We start from the raw sequence: 21,675 nt of genomic DNA, 5'->3' as shown, positions 1-21,675 counted from the left end.
TATTGATCATGTGCAAAGGTTGGCTGAAATCATATAACATATACACAGTATAGTAGAGAAACAGCAGTTTGTGCATGCTCCTACTGGTGTTAGCTGCTACTTCCTCTAGCAATAGTTTCAGGAAGGTAGATGACAGGAAGGTGGTGATGCACCTTCTCTGACCTGCAGGCAATTATGATACGTAAATATCTCTGTTATGTGAACTGAGTCTGAACCGCAGCCTGTGCACAGAACAGACTCTATCATCATGTTGTTTAAAGAACTAACAACCAATTATCCTATTGGACATGGTAAACTCAGTTTAATTGCTGCTTTGCTTTGACATTAAACTAAAAATAAAGTCTAAAATGGGAACAATGGTCCCTGAGCCCACAGTACATCCTTTAACTACTATCATCACTCTGACCTGTACTTTTCAAGCGGTCCTCACAGCTGCATATTATCCTTTCATTTAAAACATTCTTTAATTCATGAGTAATATGATCGGGGCATGTCTGCGCCGGAGGAAACAAAATGTTGAATTGAATTGACTGAACGGATACTACCGCTAGTGATGCTTAATAGAACCTGACCCGCGAGCTGGATCATGATTCAAGTGGATTTTCCCAATACTCTCCTATTGTCCAGGCACTGTAATCAATTGAGGCCCGTTCAGCCAGTATTAAGACTGCATGGCATATTGGCATATTGGACCTCTTACATTTAGCTGCTCGCGCTTCTCTAGCTCTTTCTGCAGGAGTCATCACAGTCAGCTGCTTTCTACCAAACTCATTCCCTGCATTTTTGTTTGTTTGTTTTTTCCCGTGCCTGAGCGTGTTCGTTTGCCTTGTACTGTTCTGAAAAATTGAAAATACAATATTGAAAAAAAGTAAATGACTGGAGCATCGACTGAGGACTGCTGCAAGGCCACGCACAACAGGACAGCCGCCGCTGCAAAACCACTTTTCTTTTTCATTTAATCGTTTCACATTAAAAACACACACTGTATGCTGCATCACAAAATGAGAAAACGCTGTCCTGCGATAACCACTGAAGCCAAAGTAGAGCGAAGTAACAGCCAGTGTCATTGTCAGAGAGAGCCCGTCGTCCCGGGGCCGCGGAGGCGCACGGGCCGGCTGGGGATCACACGTTCGTCTGAGGCCACACCCACAACATGATGACATCATACACTGAGACAGCAGGTTGAACCACAGACGGGAAATCATAATTCAAACAGTCTCACAAAGCGCTTGAATTCATTCCTACCTATAATGTACATTGCCATGAGGACAGAGACCATGCTAGGATGATCATAGGCTAGAAATATAAAAGTCTGGTATGTGCTGTACTCCAACATACACATACGCCCCTTCACAATGGTCTCTCACAAGCTTTTGGTGTGAAGCCATATAGATATAACGAATGTATCTGAGGACACAGGAGGTTTAGTTAAAATCAATGTTGAATAGAAGGAGACTGGTGCTCATAGCAAAATATGTCTTTTGCTTTTAACATGACATTCAACTACGGTACCCAAAGTACTTCCAGTTTCAGGATATTCATAGTGACTGGGAGTGGCAGACTGAGCATTATGAAGTGTGTGACAGACTGACATGGTATCCGTTTTTCTTTTTTGTCTTTTTTCCGGGGAGTAAAAACACAGATATGTACACCATAATACAGCAGACCCTGTGTCCTCTCAAATCAACGATAGGAGAAAGATTAGTTCATCCTGGCTGAACCCACGTCACAATGTCATTGTAATCATGAGCGTTCTCATAAAAACGCCGTCTGGGGATGAAAATAGTCTGGAAATTGTTTGGGCTGGGGAGTTTTCCTCTGATGGACAACACAATGGCATCTTTGATGTGATCATAATAGCTGTCCCAAATATCACCCCCACATCCTCTAAATGGTCTGATGGTTAAAGGACGCCCTGGGCATGTTCATCTAATAGAGAGTTTTGTACATGGCTGTCTGGCAGGCAAAGTCAGATTCCATCTCATTTAGCTGAGCTGCTGCAGCCAGAAGCCAGTGATTTAATCACATGAATTAACATGTATAGTAAGAATATGACATCCCTTTCAAAAATACGTCAGTTTCGCACCCCCAGGACCCACACTGCAAACATGCCTTTTAGTAAACTGATTAAACTGAAGCTGACGTGTGAAAAAAATATGCGGTGCAGGCTGAGAAATGGTAGATTTCAGGTGTTGTTTTCCAAGTAACCCCTTCTCCTCAAAGATAATTAAGTAAGAAATGATTCATCACTCATCAGAATGTCCAAGATGGCTGCGTCGCATCCGAACTATGATTCCAAACAACCATATGTTCAATCTGTACATTCTACGTTCGATATCTTGACCCTTGTCGCGGGCCTGTTCTGGAGATAGAGAGACGCAGCAAAATGGTGCACATGGACAGTAAAGCAACACTGCAGTCCAGCGAACGCATCCGCATCAGCGTAGAGCGCGAGACTGGATCCGAGAGCGGCCGAGGCATGCAGTTTGGACCGTTATTGTTCAGTACATTTGGCAGTGAGCGACGTATGAATGGTGTGTGTTATACAGATATCCTGTGAAGGGATGAGCCCCCTTCAGGGTCGTTGCCCCCTGCCTGGTCTCTCTATCTGTGTGTGAGTGTGAGTGTGTGTATGTGGAGACCGAGGGCCCCTCGGTAGGTCTGGCACAGTAGAGGCTGCCCTCCCAATACAGTACAGTACATGGTGACGGAGAGGACCGATAAGTCCAGCCGACAGCTCCTTAGTCCCCATTAAGTGCCACTGGCAGGGCTGTGTGACAAGAGCCCAGCGCTGTCCTTACACCAGCTCCTGTGTGTGTCCTCATCTCCTCCGCGCCCCCTGGTAACGTCCCACAGATGCGCCCTTGGTAACGTCCCACAGATGCGCCCCTGGTAACGTCCCACAGATGCGCCCCTGGTAACGTCCCACAGCCGCGCCCCTGTGTAGAGGATGGTCGCGCCATGCAGCGGCAGGAGCCCTGACCCTCTGGATGTGTGTGGCTCTGAAGGGGGGTGGGAGGGATGTGGGGGAGTTGGGGGGGGGGGGGTGGGGGGGCGCTCAGCAGGCAATCTCCTCCAGGGTGCCCAGGGTGGTCTGCAGGGGGACCGTCACAGTGTGGCTGATGGCCTCTGAGTGGTTCGCCACCGGGTCACAGGAGCTCTGGGAAAGATTTGAAGGTTAGAAGGATGGAAACAAAGAACTTACATTGATAAGAAGTGAGAGCTAATACATCGTTTCATTGCCACATCAGCGCACCGCAAATCTGCCATTTTGGCCTGCAGGAGACTAACCCTGATTGACTGTCATGGTTCTGATGAACGTTCTGATGTTGTCCCATTGGTGCAAGGAGGCTCTTTTTTTTTCTAGGCCAAAATGGCGGTAGCACTGTTGTCAAAAAAATCACCAGTGTTGACTCTTGACGGAAACAAGCGAAGTGACTGAAAAACGTATTATAAACTGCTATTTTCTCTTGTATCAAGCTTATTTTTTTGTTTTTCTTTGTGAAATCTTCTCACTGCACTTGCAGACAACCTGTTTCAGCCAGCATTCTGTAACTTGTTCAAGGACATTTACTTCAAAAGAGGAATAATCTGAGAGAATGTCACTTGTTTTGACATTTCTTTCTTATTTTCAAACCAGTGACAATATCTGCCAGTGCAGTGGGATCATTTGACTCAAAATATCGATATAGAAGGATATGTGGCTCAGAAATAAGCAGAATTCTGCAGTCAGACTTTGTTGTCACTGAATTTGTATACCATCACATAACATCGCATCTTGAATCGTATCGCCAGATAATTGTAGATACTGTCCCATCTCTGATGAACAAGCAAAGACAGAGACCATCTCTTATACAGCGCCTAAAAACAGGCCACTGTGAGCGCTCCACTGGGTCCAACCCAATCTGGGCAGCCAGAGTCCATTAGTTATTACTAATAAGACTAATAAGACTCCGGGACAGATGGCCCATATTTCAGGTAGAGGTATATTCCATGTAGAGCGGACGTGCGCGTCAACACTTCCGCTTCTGTCATTGTTTATTAGTGGAAATGTCGTTTGGACCTAAAACTACAAAAAGGATCAGCCGGTTAACTCCAACTCCATTCTCGCGTCAATCGGACTGTAAACAATGACCGCAGTGCATAGAAGCGGACGTTTTGGCACGGACATCACCGCATACCCCCAAATATCAGTCGTCTGTCCCAGAGGCTTATTAGTTGTCAAGCTGAGAGACTCTGGGTTCCCCACATTGGCTCTGTGAAAGACAAAAAGACTGTGAAAGGTAAAAAGTCCCATCTCACCACCTCCTCGCCATGACTCTCCTCCTCCTCCTCTCTGCTCAGTAGGTCCAGTAGCCTGTCTTTCACCACCTGTAGGCCAAAGCAGGAAGGTCAAAGTGACTACACTCACTCTTCCATCAAATGACTTTTCCTGTGTCTTTCACCACCTGCAGGCCGAAGCAGGAAAGTCAGAGTGACTACACTCACTCTTTCATCAAATGACTTTTCCTGTCTTTCACCACCTGCAGGCCGAAGCAGGAAAGTCAGAGTGACTACACTCACTCTTCCATCAGATGACTTCTCCGGTATCTTTCCAAACCTGGAGCCTCCCGGGGAGGAAAAGACTATTATGTGCTTGGCAGAACTCTGTGCAGATGAAAGCAGTGAGAGGCTCTAAAGAGGGACAAACGCTAAAGCCAAGGTAATGGAAAAATCTCATGGTACAGCTCAGTCATTCATCTCTGTCAGCTTTGAGGCAAATCTCTCTCTTTAGCTGTTTTTGTATCAGTGACATTGTCTGTGTCCTCAGCCTTCAGGTTGTGCTTTTCATGGCCGCACTTTCATGGTCGGCTTCAGGTTGTTCTTTCAATGGTCGCTGTTTACTCAGAGAAGAAAAACAAGATTGAACCGTTTTATACTGAACTGATAAAAACAAACAAGCGTGGGGAATCCAGGGGGAGATGTGTGTGTGTGTGTGTGTGTGTGTGTGTGTGTGTGTGTGTGTGTGTGTGTGTGTGTGTGTGTGTGTGTGTGTGTGTGTGTGTGTGTGTGTGTGTGTGTGTGTGTGTGTGTGTGTGTGTGTGGGTGTTTGTGTGTGTGTGTGCGTGCGTGCGTGCGTGTGTGCGTGTGAACATAATGGGAAAAGTGTGTGGAGCGAGTAGGCTACTTCACTGACCTCATAAGCATAGTCGAATAGCTCCAGGATGGTGAGGATGCTGGCTCCAATGAAAAGACCCATCTGTCCACCAATATCACCTGTGGAAGAGCACAGAGACAGTTATGTCCAGATAAGTAGAAAGAAAGAAAGAAAGAAAGAAAGAAAGAAAGAAAGAAAGAAAGAAAGAAAGAAAGAAAGAAAGAAAGAAAGAAAGAAAGAAAGAAAAACAGTGAGGAAACAGAAGAAAAGAAAGGCAACATAGGGTAAACCTACCCAGCAAGCCGGCCACCTCATAGGCTTTCTTCTGCTCGATGGTCTCATAGTTCAGAGCCTCAAAGAACACGTCCAACACCAAGATGTTGTCTCTGAAAGAAGCAAAATAGTCCACATTTGTCCTGTCTGACAAAACTTGGCCCACGACTGAACTTCTCACGGTCATCGGCTAATTAACAGCCAATCAGATTTCTGTGCGCCATTGTTTCCCTCTATACAGACATGATTTTGCTTCTTGAATTCCTCTCCGTCTGGCAAGGGCAAGATGAATGAGACGTTGATTACAGCCATTCAAAGCTTTAGTTATCTACATTTATTATTTGAAAGACGACAGGAATAAACGTGGCTCAGTGGTTAGCACTTCTTGCTTCACAGTAAGAAAGTCGTAGGTTTGATAGGGCCATTTAGTCTAAATCGCCCATAGGTGTTGATGTGAGTGTGTGTGTGTGTGTGTGTGTGTGTGTGTGTGTGTGTGTGTGTGTGTGTGTGTGTGTGTGTGTGTGTGTGTGTGTGTGTGTGTGTGTGTGTGTGTGTGTGTGTGTGTGTGTGTGTGTGTGTGTGTTTGTCTATCTGTGTTTGCCCTGTGATGGACTGGCACCCTGCCCAGAGTGTTTCCCTGCTTCAGCCCAATGCAGGCTGGGACAGGTTCCAGTGACCCTGCATGGTTAGGAATAAGTGGGGCAGAATGAGAAATAAATGTCTCACAGAAGGGTTGCATCAACCACTGGGTTGCTGTTTTAGCGTGAAAGTAATTTCAGCAAGAGAAAATAATTAATTCTATTTTGTGTTTATTTTCAGTTAATGGTTCCTAATTAGGGGTTGCCAGCTATGCTAACTCATTAAGGTGACATATCGTTATGTCAGGCGATGCAGAGCAGCAGAAAACGCATAATTTGCCTGTTCAAGGCTTTAAAGCTGCAGACCTAGATGTGACTGGAGCCTCTCGCATCGTCTACAATCGTCAGAATAGAGCGACACACTAACCCAGTGGTTCTCAAACTGCGGTCCCCAGCAAAAAGGGGGATCATTTATTTTCAATATAATACCCTCCATAAGTAACACAATGACAGAATGTACAGTATGACTCGTATCAGATGGGGGACCCTGGGAGAAAATCTTATAAATGGGGGTCCTTGTTCTAATCTGTGTCAGTTTAGGGGTCCTTGACGTGAAAAAGTTTGAGAACCACACTGCATTAAGCGAGTGGCTCTGAGTCTGAACGGCCGGACAGGGAGAGCTGGACTCACGTGATGTACTTCTCCGACTTGTTGAACTTCTTCTCCAGGTAGCGGGCTGAGGTCTTGCTGGGGATTTTCACCATGGACAGCTCTTTGTTGTAGCGGGTCATGTTGCACGGTGTCCTGCACATACAGCTGCTGCCCTCCACGGCAGACAGCTTAGCTGCAAGGAGAAGAGGAGAGAGGGGGGGGGGGGGGGAGGAGAGCAGTGGGGGGGGGGGGGGGGGGGGGAGTATACAATGGAGAGAGAGACAGAGGGAAGAGGATGTGGGAGGATGGGTTGAGAATGAAGGGAAAATGTTTAGAGGCCAGCCTTCTGTAGCCTTGTGCTTGCTGGTGACAGCCATGTGGCATCTCTTTTCTTATTCTAAAGGCAATGGGGGGTCATACATACTGTACAAACACAGTCACAACAACACATGTACCTACGCACATTGCCTTAACAATGTTTGATACTGTGTGTTGAGTCCCTTGCGAGATGTTTACTCCAGAAAAGACCTAATGAGAGAGTCTAAAGGTCCTTACACATCAAGAGCGATGCGAATATACGGCACGAAATTGCGATGCAAGTTTTGACCCACCTGTCAATCACAGCCACAGATGTGCACACGTCGGAAGCGAATTTCTGAAAAATCAGCGAAACTTCGCCGTTGGTATGCCCATTTTTATCCCCCATTAGTGCTAATTTAAATTTATTTATCCTGGTTGCTGCTCCACCCTCTGCCAATCTGGGGAGAGCCGAAACTGGCTCCATGCTTCCTCCGAGACATGGGCAGTAGCCAGCCACTTCTTTTCACCTGACAGGGGAAGCTTCACCGGTAGGACATAGCACGTGGGAGGATCACGCTATTCCAACGAGTTCCCCTCCCTCCGAACAGGTGCCCCTAATGACCAGAGGAGGCACCACTTCAGCGACCAGGATATTGCATGTTTTGGTGTGGGGTTCCTATATGAAGGAAACCCCCAGGGGGCACGGGGAGAACATGCTAACTCCACACAGAAAGGCCCTTTTGACAACCCCACCCGGTGGGCACTCGAGGACATGCGGACGGGCACGCACTCCTTCAGCGCTCAAAGCGTCCCAGGTGGGAATCGAACCCAGGACCCTCTAGCTGTGAGGCGACAGCGCTTACCACTGCGCCACCATGCCCTCTCGTCGCTTGACCCTTTTGAATGCTCGACATCTTTAGCGATAGATAAAAGTGTCTCTCGACACTTTTCTTTGGTATGGCGTACTTGGAGAATGTTGTTACGTATTTACATATTTTGTCGCAAAATGTGATTGGCTAGAGAGAGAATTCCGTCAGTGTAGCAGTGTCTGACAGCCAGCCTGCCCAGCCAGCAGCTGCCTTTCCCCGGGGGGAAACTGATCGAGCTCGCTGCAGGTGGAGTGGAGGTCCGTAGGAGCGGAACGATTCTCTGAAAAGAAAAGCGAGCCGTTGTCTGTCAAAACCAAGGCGGGGAGTTGGGCTCGGGGGGGAAGAGGTTTTCACACTGATTTGGACTCAGAGGAAGGTCAAAACCGGTCCTCCTCGGAGTGAAGTCGAGGGAGAGACGCTGTTGCTGGGAGAAGGGGGGCTGGAGGGGCCGGGTCGCGGTTACCATGGAGACGACTGAAACGTTTTGCCGAAGTATAAATGAAAAATGTCGTGCAACTCTTTTATTTCTGTGGAGCGACACGTATCAAAAATGACGAGCGCCCTACGGTAAATCAACCTTAAGACTAAGTCAATGTCTGCGTCACGTGACTGAGGAGACAGTGTAAAGCAGCACATGTGACTAAGCCTCTGAAGCAGCATCCAGAACACCCACAGAGACAACATCCTGATGCACAATCGGCAATCGTCTATTTGGGGCTTTGCAGTGGCAGTTTGACCCAGAAAAAGAAACTCGGATGCACGGGATGATGACATGTTAAGCCTACAGCCTCCTACATAACACCATCTCTCCGCAGTGACGGTAATGCTAAGTGATGCAAGCTTTTTTAAATATAGCCCCTTCAAAAAGCTAGTCGAGGAGAGAGGCTGTTCACATTCACCGCAACTCGCTTTCTTAAGCCGGAGTCTGGATTTTTAAGTCCCACTCCCTCCCGAGTTTAAAAAAAAATACCTCATCTAATTTCACTACAGATTTCAAAATCCTTTACCTCTATCAATAACTACCAATTTGGGCTTAAAATTTGCCAACACATCCATCCTCATTGCATGCTACTCTGAAAGCATGTAGGGGGGGAATTAATGATAACAGCCTTATTTCTCACTGTGACAACTTTATGGCACACCCCCAGGTCTGAGCTATCCCTATGGCGCGCTAATAGCCTGCGGGACCACACAGTCACGTATTTGCCGGAGGAAATTAAATATGGCTTCTCCGTGGACTCTCGTTTTTATTCAAATGGGAGACTATTGGATAGAGGAGAGCAAGGTCTCATGCATTCAAATCATTGATTTCTTTCTCTAAGCCTGTCCCCTCTGTTCACCTCTCGTTCTCCTTTCTCTCACACACATTTAAAATCTAAAACAAACCAAATTACCCTTTTTTATTTCACATTTGTTCCAACTTTTTCACAAAGTTAATGCATAATATTCCCTACTCAAATAAAAGGAAAAAGAGTCTGAGTAGCATGCATAAATATGGCTTCTCTTTGGACGCGTTTCAGAAGAATGAGAGAATGTTCTCAATTGTCATAGCCACTTATGCGAGACAATTACACTCATGCTGTGACTGTCACTTGAAGGATCATATTTATGAAAGGACGTGTCTCTTGTTCATCTAAATAGCCATAACACGGGATGAGGAGTAACTGTGCAATTATAAGCAGACACTGTTTCCAACTCAGATAAGCAAGTCGTTCACAGACGATGCAGCTCTCTCATATTAAATACGTTTTCTGTGCCGTCTCCAGAACTTCATGAGTGACACCGTTAAAGAATCGGAAACCCAATCAAACTTTGCCGTGTGAAATGGAATGTTCTCTGGTGGGTATAGCAAATTGGCAGCAAGTTCAAACTGGAATTCTAAACTGAAAAGCTCCCTGTTCCAAAAATTAAATCAATTACAGGGAGAGAAGAAAAGAGCGTCTTGGTATAAACACCAACGCCTTTTGCACACCTGTGTCATACTGTATAACTTCTCCATTTCAAGTCCATGTTAACGACTGCTCCTGTGTTGTGGCACTTTGTAGCTTTGGTGCTGCTTCCCTGATCATTGTGTGTTGACCTTGGCTCAAAGAAAATTGGTTACTGGTTGATTTTTCTCTCCTTGGGGCAATAAGAAAGATTTGCCCCTGTAGCAGAAAATGAATACGAAAGACTCGACAAACAATGACTTCACCAGATGCTGAGATTTCTGTATTTCAAAACTAACTTTCCTCAATGAGTTGGGAGGAGTGAGGAGGCGGGATCTGAACCAGAGACTTGTGTAGGAGAAGAAAGAAAGATTCTATCGATGTCGCAATTCCTACTTGGCAATAGAGGTGGAGAAAGATCACAGATTACTGTACCTCATGCTTATTTAAATCAGAAGTATTTTTGTTTGCTCTGAGCTGGGGCCTACAGGTTGTTGTGCTACAATATTATGACTAATTCAGGCTCTTAGTTGTAAATGTATTATGATGATTATTATCTGATGGGTATGATGAGTGCATCAATATGAAGAAATTGTCTATATGTTTCTTAAATTGCAGTGGGGCACTGGGAGTGTGAGGTGGTCTGTGAGCTGAAAACCCTCACTTTTCAAAGTGCATCAATACTTTACAGTGAATTTTATTTAGATATTTAGATATTCTAAAGGAAACATCTCATCTGACTTTCATGAGTCTCTTTCTGTCTACAGTTTGAGGCTATGACAGAGGTAAAATACTACACTGAGGTATAGAGCCATTTCATCAAATGTTGAAATGGAGAAAGTGAGGAATGGAGAACCAAGATCAATATATCGACTCAGACAGCCATCAATAATGAAACTAACAAAATTAATAAAAAAGATTTGGTAGAGGAAAAACAGCAAAAACCTTTTATATTGTTGTATTATTTAGCTCAATGCAAGATCGATCTGACAGTCTGTACGTACATCCGTCCTTCTATCTATCTATCTATCTATCTATCTATCTATCTATCTATCTATCTATCTAGCTATCTAGCTATCTATCTATCTATCATCCATCCATCCATCCAACTGAACACACTATCCTACTGTATCTGTTCCCATGTTGCTTACATACAATACTTGATGAGCCTTTCAAGAGTAACAGTCAGACAGATTCTGTATCTGCTGCTTTCCTTGATGAATCCCAAAGGTAAGTAGATATACACTAAGGTAAGTACTTAGTGTAGATATGCACCTTTCTGAGTCCATTGACATGTTTTAAGATGACACAATCACTTTCAGACAATAAGTGCTGCAGTGCACTGCTGCATTTTAAATGAGCGCTGTGTCATTCTGTGACCGTGTGACCGAGCAGGTGGCCATCATACTTCTAGCCTGGTAAACCATCCTGGTGATGTGAACTCACATTCTGTTCTGTTCTGTGGATCAGTCTGGCCTCCCGCCCGCCTCCAGCCATTTCCAGAAATTACAAAGTGCACGGGCCAATCAGAGACCTGCCTCGTAATTGACAATGTAACTGTCCAATCAGGGATGCGGCTGGCAAAACAGTATGGTGGCTCCAGAAGCAAAGAGTGGTAATGTTTACGTTAATAGAGTAAACACAGCCATAAGTGCAGTTATTGCAGAAATAGACCCAATAACAACAATTAAACAAGAACAAGAGCATGCACCAGTATTTTCATGGCAGAAAAGACATTTTCGGCATTCTTCTGAGCAGATTTAGACCGGATTTGGCGATGCTGATTGGCTGAAGGAGTTGTCTTTCAAGGCTGAAACAGATCTGTTTCAGCCCTAGACTATGCTGAGGAAAGCCTAGGGCTGAAATGCGTCTGTTTGTTTGCTGCTGTGGATCATTAAAAAAGTGATATATACTTATTTGTGAGTGCTGATGACTTAATCTGTTATTCATGAGGCTATCGCTGTATTTAAGATGAGAAAGCATGAAATTATCTCCAGTGTATTGCTTAGCTTTAAGGCAGGTTGATCATTTAAACACGGCATTGACAAGTCAAAACTAGAGAGTAGGATCATTCACACCAACCACGACATCTGTGACTTAAAACAAATGTGGGCCAGGGGCGTAAAGTGGGGCAATGTGGGGGGCCCAGGCCCCCGTGCTTGGATCACACCATTTTGATGTCAACTACACACCTGTAAGGTTTTGTGACTGCATATTGCACGGTTGTGATGCTATCGCGTTCACAAAATCTGTCCACAGACAGACTGTTGGAAGGAAGTTGGAAGGAAGTGGTGCAGGTTTTGCAGGTCAGACCGTGCTTCTTGCGTCTGTATGCTTGCGCTTGTGTGTGTGTGTGTGTGTGTGTGTGTGTGTGTGTGTGTGTGTGTGTGTGTGTGTGTGTGTGTGTGTGTACTTACCAAGGGCAGGCTCGGCACAGTCTTTATACTGCTCAGGAGTGCAGAATGGAGCATCACCTACAGTATGAATAGTTTGGGGAAAACAGAGGCAGAGAGGAAAATTCAGTGGATGGTTTAAACAGGACAAGTGTGTTAGATTTAGTGGCATCTAGCTGTGAGGTTGCAGATTGCAGCCAACTAAAAGGAGTACCATGTAGGAGAACCTATGGTGGCTGCGAAAAACGTGAAAGGCCAATGTTTGGTTTGTCCATTCTGGGCTACTGTAGAAATATGGCGGTGCAACATTTCAGGCTCCGTGGAAGAGTACCTGCTCCCTCTGTAGATATAAAGGGCTCATTCTAAGGTAACGTAAACACGACGATTCTTATTATCAGCCGATACACTAATTAAAAAATATTTATGAATATTATATTCCATTTCTGTCAAGTCTGTTCCGCTAGAGGCAATTCAATTCTACACACTGGACCTTTTAGTGCTGAATTTCTAACAAGAATCTAAAAACAACTCAAAACAGCTCCATCACTGCAGAACCCTTCCAGGAACTTAGAGCTTTTTTTTCTCCTTCCCTGAAAAGGGCAACATGTCCATCTTCTTTGTGAGGTGAGATGTCTTTTCTGCCAGTAAACAGCAGACAGACAATCCCACTACTTGTTTTATATGCCAGCACCTAATCCAGTATTGACCTCTCAAATCAATACTAGACCTCTCAATACTTTTTTAATCTCACATAGATAGTGCAACCTTGCTCAAAACTTTTCCTTGATTAAATGCATCCGTCACCATGTCTATTTTTTTTTTTCCATCTTGATTTTTTGATGAAGTAGGAGGAGCCGCGGTGCCTACCGGGCATGTGCACCATCCTGCAGTTGCAGTTCTCCACGATGTAGCGCGTCTCGCAGTCGATCCTGCAGGCCGTCACACTGTAGACCTCGAAGAAGCCCGACTCCAGAGCCCTGAACTCGCACTCTCCCCACGGGGGAGGCAGGTAGGTCAGCTGCAGGAGGGAGAAGAGACATGGGGTCACCGGGGGCCCGGAGATGAGTTCAGACAAAACTAGGATGCAGATGGACTGTCTCTCCATGTGTCCGGTCCAAAACGTGGAGAGATCGTGTGTACTGCTCTCTGTCCAGAAGGCCTTCCCTCACCTCTGAAACGCAGCCAGCTCAGAGATGCAGCAAAACAGAGCTTACAACAAACCAGGCGGGGTAGAATACATTCCAATGATAAGCAGACTTTGGCTGCAAAAACACCCAGCTTTGGGGACAGAAAAACTCCAAATGCCACCTCCCTCCCCTCGCCCCTGTGGCTCCCGTGGACGCGGACAGCAGAATGGGATGAGGGACACCAGGACGAACTGTGTGAAGGCCCATCTGCTCCCCAACACAGGCAGCACGCTCCAGCCGCGCACAAGCGGTATCCATCACCAGCCACCCTCTGTTCCCGAGTTGCATTCATTGTCATTACAGTGCATCCTGGGAGAAGCGGCTCCCTCTGCCAAAATAGCCATTTTTCTTTGGATCAAGCTAAGACCCAACATCCTGCCAGGTGAAATCTGGCCCCAGCATGCTTGTTAGCAGCGACAGAATTTGAAACAGTGCCCCCTCCTATAAGGACGATGTTCTGCCCCACGCTCCTGGGGAGTTTGATGCGGTGCATATGCAGATATAATCACGTCAACTACAACCGCTAAGATATAAAATTCAAATGCAATCCAAACAGCGATCTAGCCTGCTGAATATTTCACCATCCCCAAAGCCTCTGGCCATGTCTGGGTATATAACGTCTCCTGTGGTAATTAAACACGCCCTCACCCATGCCAGCGGCAAGTGTGAGGGATGGATGCAGACTTCCAGACACTATTAATTTTAATGGGGGACTAAGAAAGGTGCGCCTCAGCAAAGCGTAACCTTTCCAAGCACCTTCACACCTCAGCTCGTCTACACTCACGGCCTAATTACAGTTGGCTCTGACTGATTCAAGATGTGATTATTTCTGCGTAATCAGATGATGCCCGATGTCACCTGTCGCCGCGGCGACACCTGCTGATCACATTATGGTCTATCTAATAACAGCCCAGGCCTGTGCCCCGCCCATCAGCTTATTAATCAATGTTTAATTCCCCTGTTATGCTGGGGCAATGTTGTAATGAGGTTATATAACTTGGTCAGCAACATTGTTGTAAAAGTTGGGTGTTTGAGTTCTGGCTGGGTTTTAATTAGACTGAAGAATTGGTTGGACGGGCTGAAATGCAAATTGTGGGCTTGAACTAAAGCACAACACCACACTGGCGAGCCACATCTCGCAGATGGTGCCCTCCACTGTTGGGTTCTGTTTTTCTGGCCTGCAGAAAGAAGGCCCGTTTCACCTTGGGCTCAGCACCTGCCCGTGTTGGCTTTGGATCTGCATGCTTGGTTCTTCACATAATTTTCTTTTTCCGGCCTGACGGCACAGTGCCGAGCTGAAGCACACAGGCCACGGCCCGACACTAGAGGCACCGAGGGACTAATGCTCCCGGGGAAAAATCATTTTCACAGGCAAGGGACCGCAGTGCCCTTTCAGCCTCGGTCAAAAGCTCACTGAAGGGCAATTTCTGTGTCTGGACGGTTAAAAGCTGAAATTGCCTGTGTGCGTGCGTGCGTGTACTGTATGTGTGTGTGTGTGTGTGTGTGTGTGTGTGTGTGTGTGTGTGTGTGTGTGTGTGTGTGTGTGTGTGTGTGTGTGTGTGTGTGTGTGTGTGTGTGTGTGTGTGTGTGTGTGCGCGCGCACATGTACTGTGCTCACAATTCATTTGATGGACAGGCTTTAATATAAGCCCATTGATATGAACCAAAATGAGTTCATAAACTCACCACAAGTATTCTTCTCCATAAGCTCCTCCCCAAATCTCAGTCCCAGATAAAGCCAACCTACTCCACTCCACCGCATCATTATCACCATCGCTTTAAAGACATTTTTGAAAATGCCGTCAGGGTTCTTCCAGAAGTTAGGAGACATCTCACTGCCTTCTGGTACTGATACAAAGTGCAGTTCTGCATTAATTAGCTGGAGCTACATCTGCTGTTTCCCACCGTGGCGGCCTGTGGAGAGGGGCAGTGTTGTCGCAGCACGGCAGCAGAGGAGACCCTACAGTATGTTCGCACTGCCAGTCACAGGACCATCCTGACGAGATGAGCAGAGACGCTCAATACCCAGGAGGTCTGACCTGACCATCTCTGGATAGAAGGCCTCCAGAGAGTTCTTCTCCTCTCTCCTGCTTACCACCGAGGTGCTTCTCTCCATCTTGGCTTCACACTGAGCTTCATATTGAGGCGAGGTTCCAACCAAATGTTATTACCTAGTCTGATAAGTTTTTTTGTCGAAGTGAAGCTTGTTTCTACATTTTAAAAATGAACTTCACTAAATGCACCAATTTTGCCACCATTCTGAGAAACCTCCTCTTTTTCCACGGTCTTTGTCAGCCTACAGTATGGTTGCAATAGGAGAACTCTCATTGATATGCGGAAGACAGAGGCCATTTTAAAAATTAGGGGACTATGCATTAATCTTGACAGAAATCTGTCTGCTCAGACAAGGGCAATCAGGCCAACTCCCAATGGAGAGCCAGACAATGATTTTCTAGAGCTGAAGAAAAAGAGGCCAGATATGGAGGAGGGAGGAAGGAGATGAGAGAAGACAGGCAGAGACAAAGACAAAATGACACTGTAGATAAGGAGAACAGAATAGAGATGGAGAAACAATGAGACCAAAGGAGAGAACTACAGTAGTAACTTTGGCTGAATACATTGATAACTGTTCGGGCTCAGAGGAGTGGGTTTATAGAGACATCCAGCATGCCAGAGTCCAGGCGCCTCCACTGAGGCTTGTTCACCTGCAGGCAGGGCAGAAAGGAGAACGCGGAATAACAACCTTGTGAAGTGTCCAGCATCCCCGTGTGGCGGTGAGGAGGCTATTTGCATCAAATACAGTACAGTCACAGGTGCCGGGGTACTTGAGCTGACCTTGCGTGGTGGAAGAGAGCTTTGAGGTGATTGAGTATGGATGAGTCAGGGCGAAGCATCTCTCTGCCCAAGCAAGGTCACGCCCGCTGACAGAGAGGAAGCTATCATGTCAGTCAGCATCTCCTAAGAGACGACTGAAGGGGGGGGGGATACACACTCTAACACACGCACACACTTCCCCATCCCCATCATGCCTGTAATGAAAAGTTATTTATCACAGAGGTCTCTCTCTCTCTCTCTCTCTCTCTCTCTCTCAGTACAAGAGCCGCAAGGAGGGAGAATGATGAAAGGAAAGCTATTAAGTGTGCATGAGGAAAGGTGAGGGACACCTACCCTCTGCTCCTGTGTGGCGACAAACGTCTGGAAGCCAGGGGCCACGCCGAAGCCCAGCTCATGGACGAAAGGGGGCTCCGCCTGGCTGTGGATCTGCACGCGCACACCCGCCTCGAAGGCTGTATCCTCTGAAAGAGACACAGACAGAGCAGTCTGCTGACTTATTCTGCCACGAAACACACAGAAATCTCCAGAATATTGTGCATCTTTGGCTTATTGACTGTTCGGATGAATAGAAAAGGGAATAGAATAACGAAAAATGCTGTTTGCACCCAAACAGATGCTGTTCACCGACACGCTGTTTTGAAACTAAAGTCCCTGTTTTATTTGAAACCATCTTTGGTCGATCATTTCGGGGCTTTGTGAGTCAAAGCAGAGGGCTTTCATGATTGTCTTTCTAATCATCACACTGCTTTCAGAGGAGGACGGGCCAGTCGTCTCGACATCAAACAGCTATTGAAGTAGAGATTCCAATGACCCAACACTGACACTAGAGGGAAGGACTTCTATCTGTTCAAGCACTCGTACGCTTGTTCACAAACATACATACAAGATGCTACAATCTGAGATGAAACGGCCAGACACACCTTCATGTGTGTCAGTGTGGCATAAACAGCCACTCACTCACTCACACACACATACAGTACATGTTTGTTGTACTATACTTGTGAGGACATTCCATTGACTACATCAATTCCTATTTGTGAAACATAACCCTCACCACCTCATCCTAATTCTAGTATGAATCCTAAAGGCGAGTCCTAATGCTAAAGCAGCACCTTGTAGTAGAGGACCGACACAATCTTCTCACACATTTTCTCACTTGAGGATTTTCTTCGCCTTTCAATCCTTGCAAGAACATGGTCCTCACAAGGATAGAAATACTCTCTCTCTCTCTCTCTCTCTCTCTCTCTCTCTCTCTCTCACACACATACACACACACACACACACACACACATACACACACACACACACACACACACACACACACACACACACACACAGACACCCGCGCATGCATGCACACGCACACACACTTTTTCACCCTCTCTCTCCTTCATACAGCTGAGTGCTCGGACGGGAACTAACAGAGCCACGAGCTAACATTTATGGGAAAGGAGAGAGCAGCCTTTATAGAAATCAATAATTTTCTCTCTCCATGTCCTCACTTTCAACTGGCAGCGTACTCCTGCCTGCCAGCCAGCCAGCCAGCCAGCCAGCCTGCCAGCCAGTCTGCCAGCCAGGTTGCCAGCCAGTCTGCCTGCCAGGCTACCAGCCAGCCAGCCAGTCTGCCAGCCAGCCTGCCTGCAAGCCAGCCTGCCCGCCCGCCTGATACCTCGGGGCGCACTGGAACCATGGCATCAGTGCCTTTCAGATCTGTCTCTCAGAAACACAGAAGCCATGCACACACACCCACACACACACACACACACACACACACCCACACAGACACACACACACACACACATACACACCCCACACACACACACAGACACACGGACACACACACAGACACACACGCGCGCGCACACACACACACACACACACACACACACACACACACACACACACCACAGACACACGCACACACACATGCGCACACACACACACACACACACACACACACACACACACACACACACACACACACACACACACACACACAGACACACACACACACACACACACACACACACACACATGCAGCTACCGCCCAACACTCATCAATCAAACACCCGCAATGCCAAATGCAATATGGCAACATCTGGGATGAATACGCACTAAGAATCAGATAGAGGGTTGAAACATGTGCCGGGTGGAGGATGTGTGAAGTGGTGTTTATGGGTGGAAAGACAGAGTGTGTACTGTATCTTTATGTGTGTATGTGTGGGAGAGATAATGAGGGTGGTGGGGCCAGCCTCGCTGGTGCCCGGCAGGCTCGCCAATGTCAGCACGAGCCACCGTGCTGACATTGAGGATGAATTTGGCTTGAGGTGTTGTCTGGGTGGGTATGTGTGTGTGAAGAGGAGAGAGGGTTGGATCTGTCCAGTTCTCTGTCCAATACCATTAGAATATGTGGCTCACTGTCTTGTCATGCTACATCTTTGTATGAATTTGGCACAATAGATGATTGGATTGGCGCCATTATTTTTGTTTTTTAGAAAAAGTGGAAGAAAAAATGCATGAGAAACATTTCCACAAGGTTCTAAATGTTGCCCAGCGTAGTCTAGCGCTAACTTTTCAAACCCGCATGGGTGTCACAACTCCAGTTTGATTCACCAGAGGGCGCCAAACTGGACTTCCAATTACCATATACCAGATATAGTGTACTGTATGTTGCCCCAGTTACTTGGTGCTTGCAATTGGAGTCTGTCTTGTGCACTTATCTGTTGTTGTCAGTAAAGTATGTTTATCTGCCTCTCTGTATCCTGTACCTGTCTCCCTGCCTGCCTGCTGGAATAAATCAGCATTGTTCACTCCTAACTATCTCTGCTTCTGCTCTCTTGCGTACTGGTTGCTTGTTGCTTCTGCTCTCTTGCGTACTGGTTGCTTGCCTGACAATGCGGTCTGACAGAACAATGTGTCATTTGACAGAAAGTGTTTTCACAGTAAACACAGGTGCAACCAAAGCATTAATGAGGGGTTCCAACTTCCAATCTATTTAGGTATTCCAGGGCGGGGGCCCTCATTAATGTTTTGGTTGCACCTGTGTTTACCCTGCATTTTAGACAGAAAATGGCTGCTGTGAAAATGGCCCATTCATTTATCTTATCATTTAGAATAATTTATTTAATTCAACTTAATCCAAAATCAACAGGTTTGAAAATGTCATGGTCTGGGATTTTATGCTTAAAACAATAGCATGATCAAAATAATACTGAGACCTGGTTTTAACGCTCACTTGTGATTCATATTAAGTTCATTTACAGTTGGTACATATTAAGAAGGAACATTTTCAATGCTTCTTTAATTGTAAAAAAAAAAAACATGCACAGGAACATAATTATAACACACGACCTGTCCGTCGGCCATGCAGGCTACACTGGTACGGCCTATTGCAGTTAGGGTTACACATTACAATGCAGAGAAATGCTCAGGACAGGAAACAGTGGCCATCTAATGGTACTCAAGCAGCCCCTTCTCACTCGACTCAAGACCGTTATCACAAAGAACAACAAGAAGACATTGCAGATGACTATCTCCTACTGACAGCGAGAAAGAGAATTTGTGTTTGTCTGTGTGCACATAATCTGTATCTGTGAGATAATGAGAAAGTGTGTGTGTGTGTGTGTGTGTGTGTGTGTGTGTGTGTGTGTGTGTGTGTGTGTGTGTGTGTGTGTGTGTGTGTGTGTGTGTGTGTGTGTGTGTGTGTGTGTGAGAGAGAGAGTGAGAGAGAGAGATTGGATCGACAATCGTCTCTTAAAATAGATGCGTTGCTCCCGCAGTTTGCATGCGGGACATCCGCTCATTCGACCAATCACCTGCCTGGGTTATGTTTACATGTGCCGTGATTGGTCGAATGCCATTGAACTTCCTTCCGGTCTGCCTCTGGCCAAACTCTAATGGGAAGATTGTAGAAGAGATAGTCTGGCTTGACAGGGCATGCTGTGCTTGTTTGTGCTGGAGTCAGTTCAGCACTCCTTAGCAAGATAAGAGCTAGCCTGATATCAGACTGAATTGTCAACACTCCATTTCCATCTTCAGGCTGACATTGCCCTCCACTCTAACCGATTTCTGTGGGAGACGGGGATTCAATTTGATTTCCCTAACCAATCAGAGACCAACGTATCCACGTTAGTCCTGCCTGTTCCCTAACCAATCAGAGACCAACGTATCCACGTTAGTCCTGCCTGTTCCCTAACCAATCAGAGACCAACGTATCCACGTTAGTCCTGCCTGTTCCCTAACCAATCAGAGACCAACGTATCCACGTTAGTCCTGCCTGTTCCCTAACCAATCAGAGACCAACGTATCCACGTTAGTCCTGCCTGTTCCCTAACCAATCAGAGACCAACGTATCCATGTTAGTCCTGCCTGTTCCCTAACCAATCAGAGACCAACGTATCCATGTTAGTCCTGCCTGTTCCCTAACCAATCAGAGACCAACGTATCCACGTTAGTCCTGCCTGTTCCCTAACCAATCAGAGACCAACGTATCCACGTTAGTCCTGCCTGTTCCCTAACCAATCAGAGACCAACGTATCCACGTTAGTCCTGCCTGTTCCCTAACCAATCAGAGACCAACGTATCCACGTTAGTCCTGCCTGTTCCCTAACCAATCAGAGACCAACGTATCCACGTTAGTCCTGCCTGTTCCCTAACCAATCAGAGACCAACGTATCCACGTTAGTCCTGCCTGTTCCCTAACCAATCAGAGACCAACGTATCCACGTTAGTCCTGCCTGTGGCGCTGATCGGCTAATCGTTAGTCCCATCCGCCATTGGAACGATCATTTTTCAACAGGGAAACCGCTGTTTCATGTCAGGATGCCAGACCAGATCAGTGAACTCGGTGGAGGGGGCGGATTCTAAGGTCTGGACCCAGGCAAATGAGAGGATCATGGTTAAGCATGTCTGACCATGGTATTATACTTTAAAAGTTTTATAGTATCGTCTGCCGCAGACACTTAATATTCTGTTCATATACTCAAATTTGATTGTACCGTTTGACCTCAGATAGTTTGAAAGATTTGGAGATTTCATCACCACTATCATCCTTATCACAGACTCTTGAAAGACTTGACTTGACGATTAAGCAGAATAAGTGAGGCAAAGTAAATTGACTATGCTATCTGCCACAGCCATCAGAGCTTCGACCTCGCCTGTTACTGCTTTGTATTTTTATGAGCCACTATAAATTCTGGTGCTATTCTGATTCCACCTGCTTTATTTCAAGCCATCTCTTGCTGTAGGAAAACATGAGGCAGAATAGATACAGTCAATGTCTCGTCATAAACGCTGGGGTAGCTGGCTGGGGGCGTGGTCAGGGTGGGGTAAATCCTCCCGTTCTCCCCATTCAGCATAGTTAGCAGTTAGCTGCTAGCCCAGCCCAGGAAGACAGGATCGGTGATTCAACCACCGCAGTAAATGCACATCTGAACAGACGTCTATGTACCTGCTCTAGAAGCCCCAATCCTGTAGTGTAGACCCGCAGCACCGTCCTTTGGTGAGTCAGCCCATTGAGATATAT

The 21,675-nt window shown here is 46.3% G+C and overlaps 1 protein-coding gene across 3 annotated transcripts in view; it reads right to left on the bottom strand.

Moving 5' to 3' along the window:
• Positions 1–995: 995 nt before the first annotated feature.
• Positions 996–21,675, bottom strand: part of asic2 (acid-sensing (proton-gated) ion channel 2) — a gene marked incomplete at its 5' end in the record, with an annotated part of 385,282 nt that continues 364,602 nt past the window's right edge. For 2 of the 3 annotated variants that reach the window (XM_083650270.1, XM_083650268.1), the window contains 8 exons: positions 996–3,160; positions 4,303–4,371; positions 5,177–5,256; positions 5,432–5,523; positions 6,679–6,832; positions 12,154–12,210; positions 12,997–13,147; positions 16,485–16,612. In XM_083650270.1, coding sequence (XP_083506396.1) covers positions 3,059–3,160; positions 4,303–4,371; positions 5,177–5,256; positions 5,432–5,523; positions 6,679–6,832; positions 12,154–12,210; positions 12,997–13,147; positions 16,485–16,612 — 833 coding nt within the window. In that variant the 3' untranslated portion in view covers positions 996–3,058. The remainder of the gene's footprint in view (positions 3,161–4,302; positions 4,372–5,176; positions 5,257–5,431; positions 5,524–6,678; positions 6,833–12,153; positions 12,211–12,996; positions 13,148–16,484; positions 16,613–21,675) is intronic. The other variant, XM_083650269.1, reaches the window with a different exon arrangement.

This window comes from Poromitra crassiceps, assembly GCF_964638095.1.
Source record: "Poromitra crassiceps genome assembly, chromosome: 13".
NCBI classification, from domain to species: Eukaryota; Metazoa; Chordata; class Actinopteri; order Beryciformes; family Melamphaidae; genus Poromitra; species Poromitra crassiceps.
Note: the sequence above shows the minus strand (reverse complement) of the source record. Positions and strands in the feature narration are given on the sequence as shown.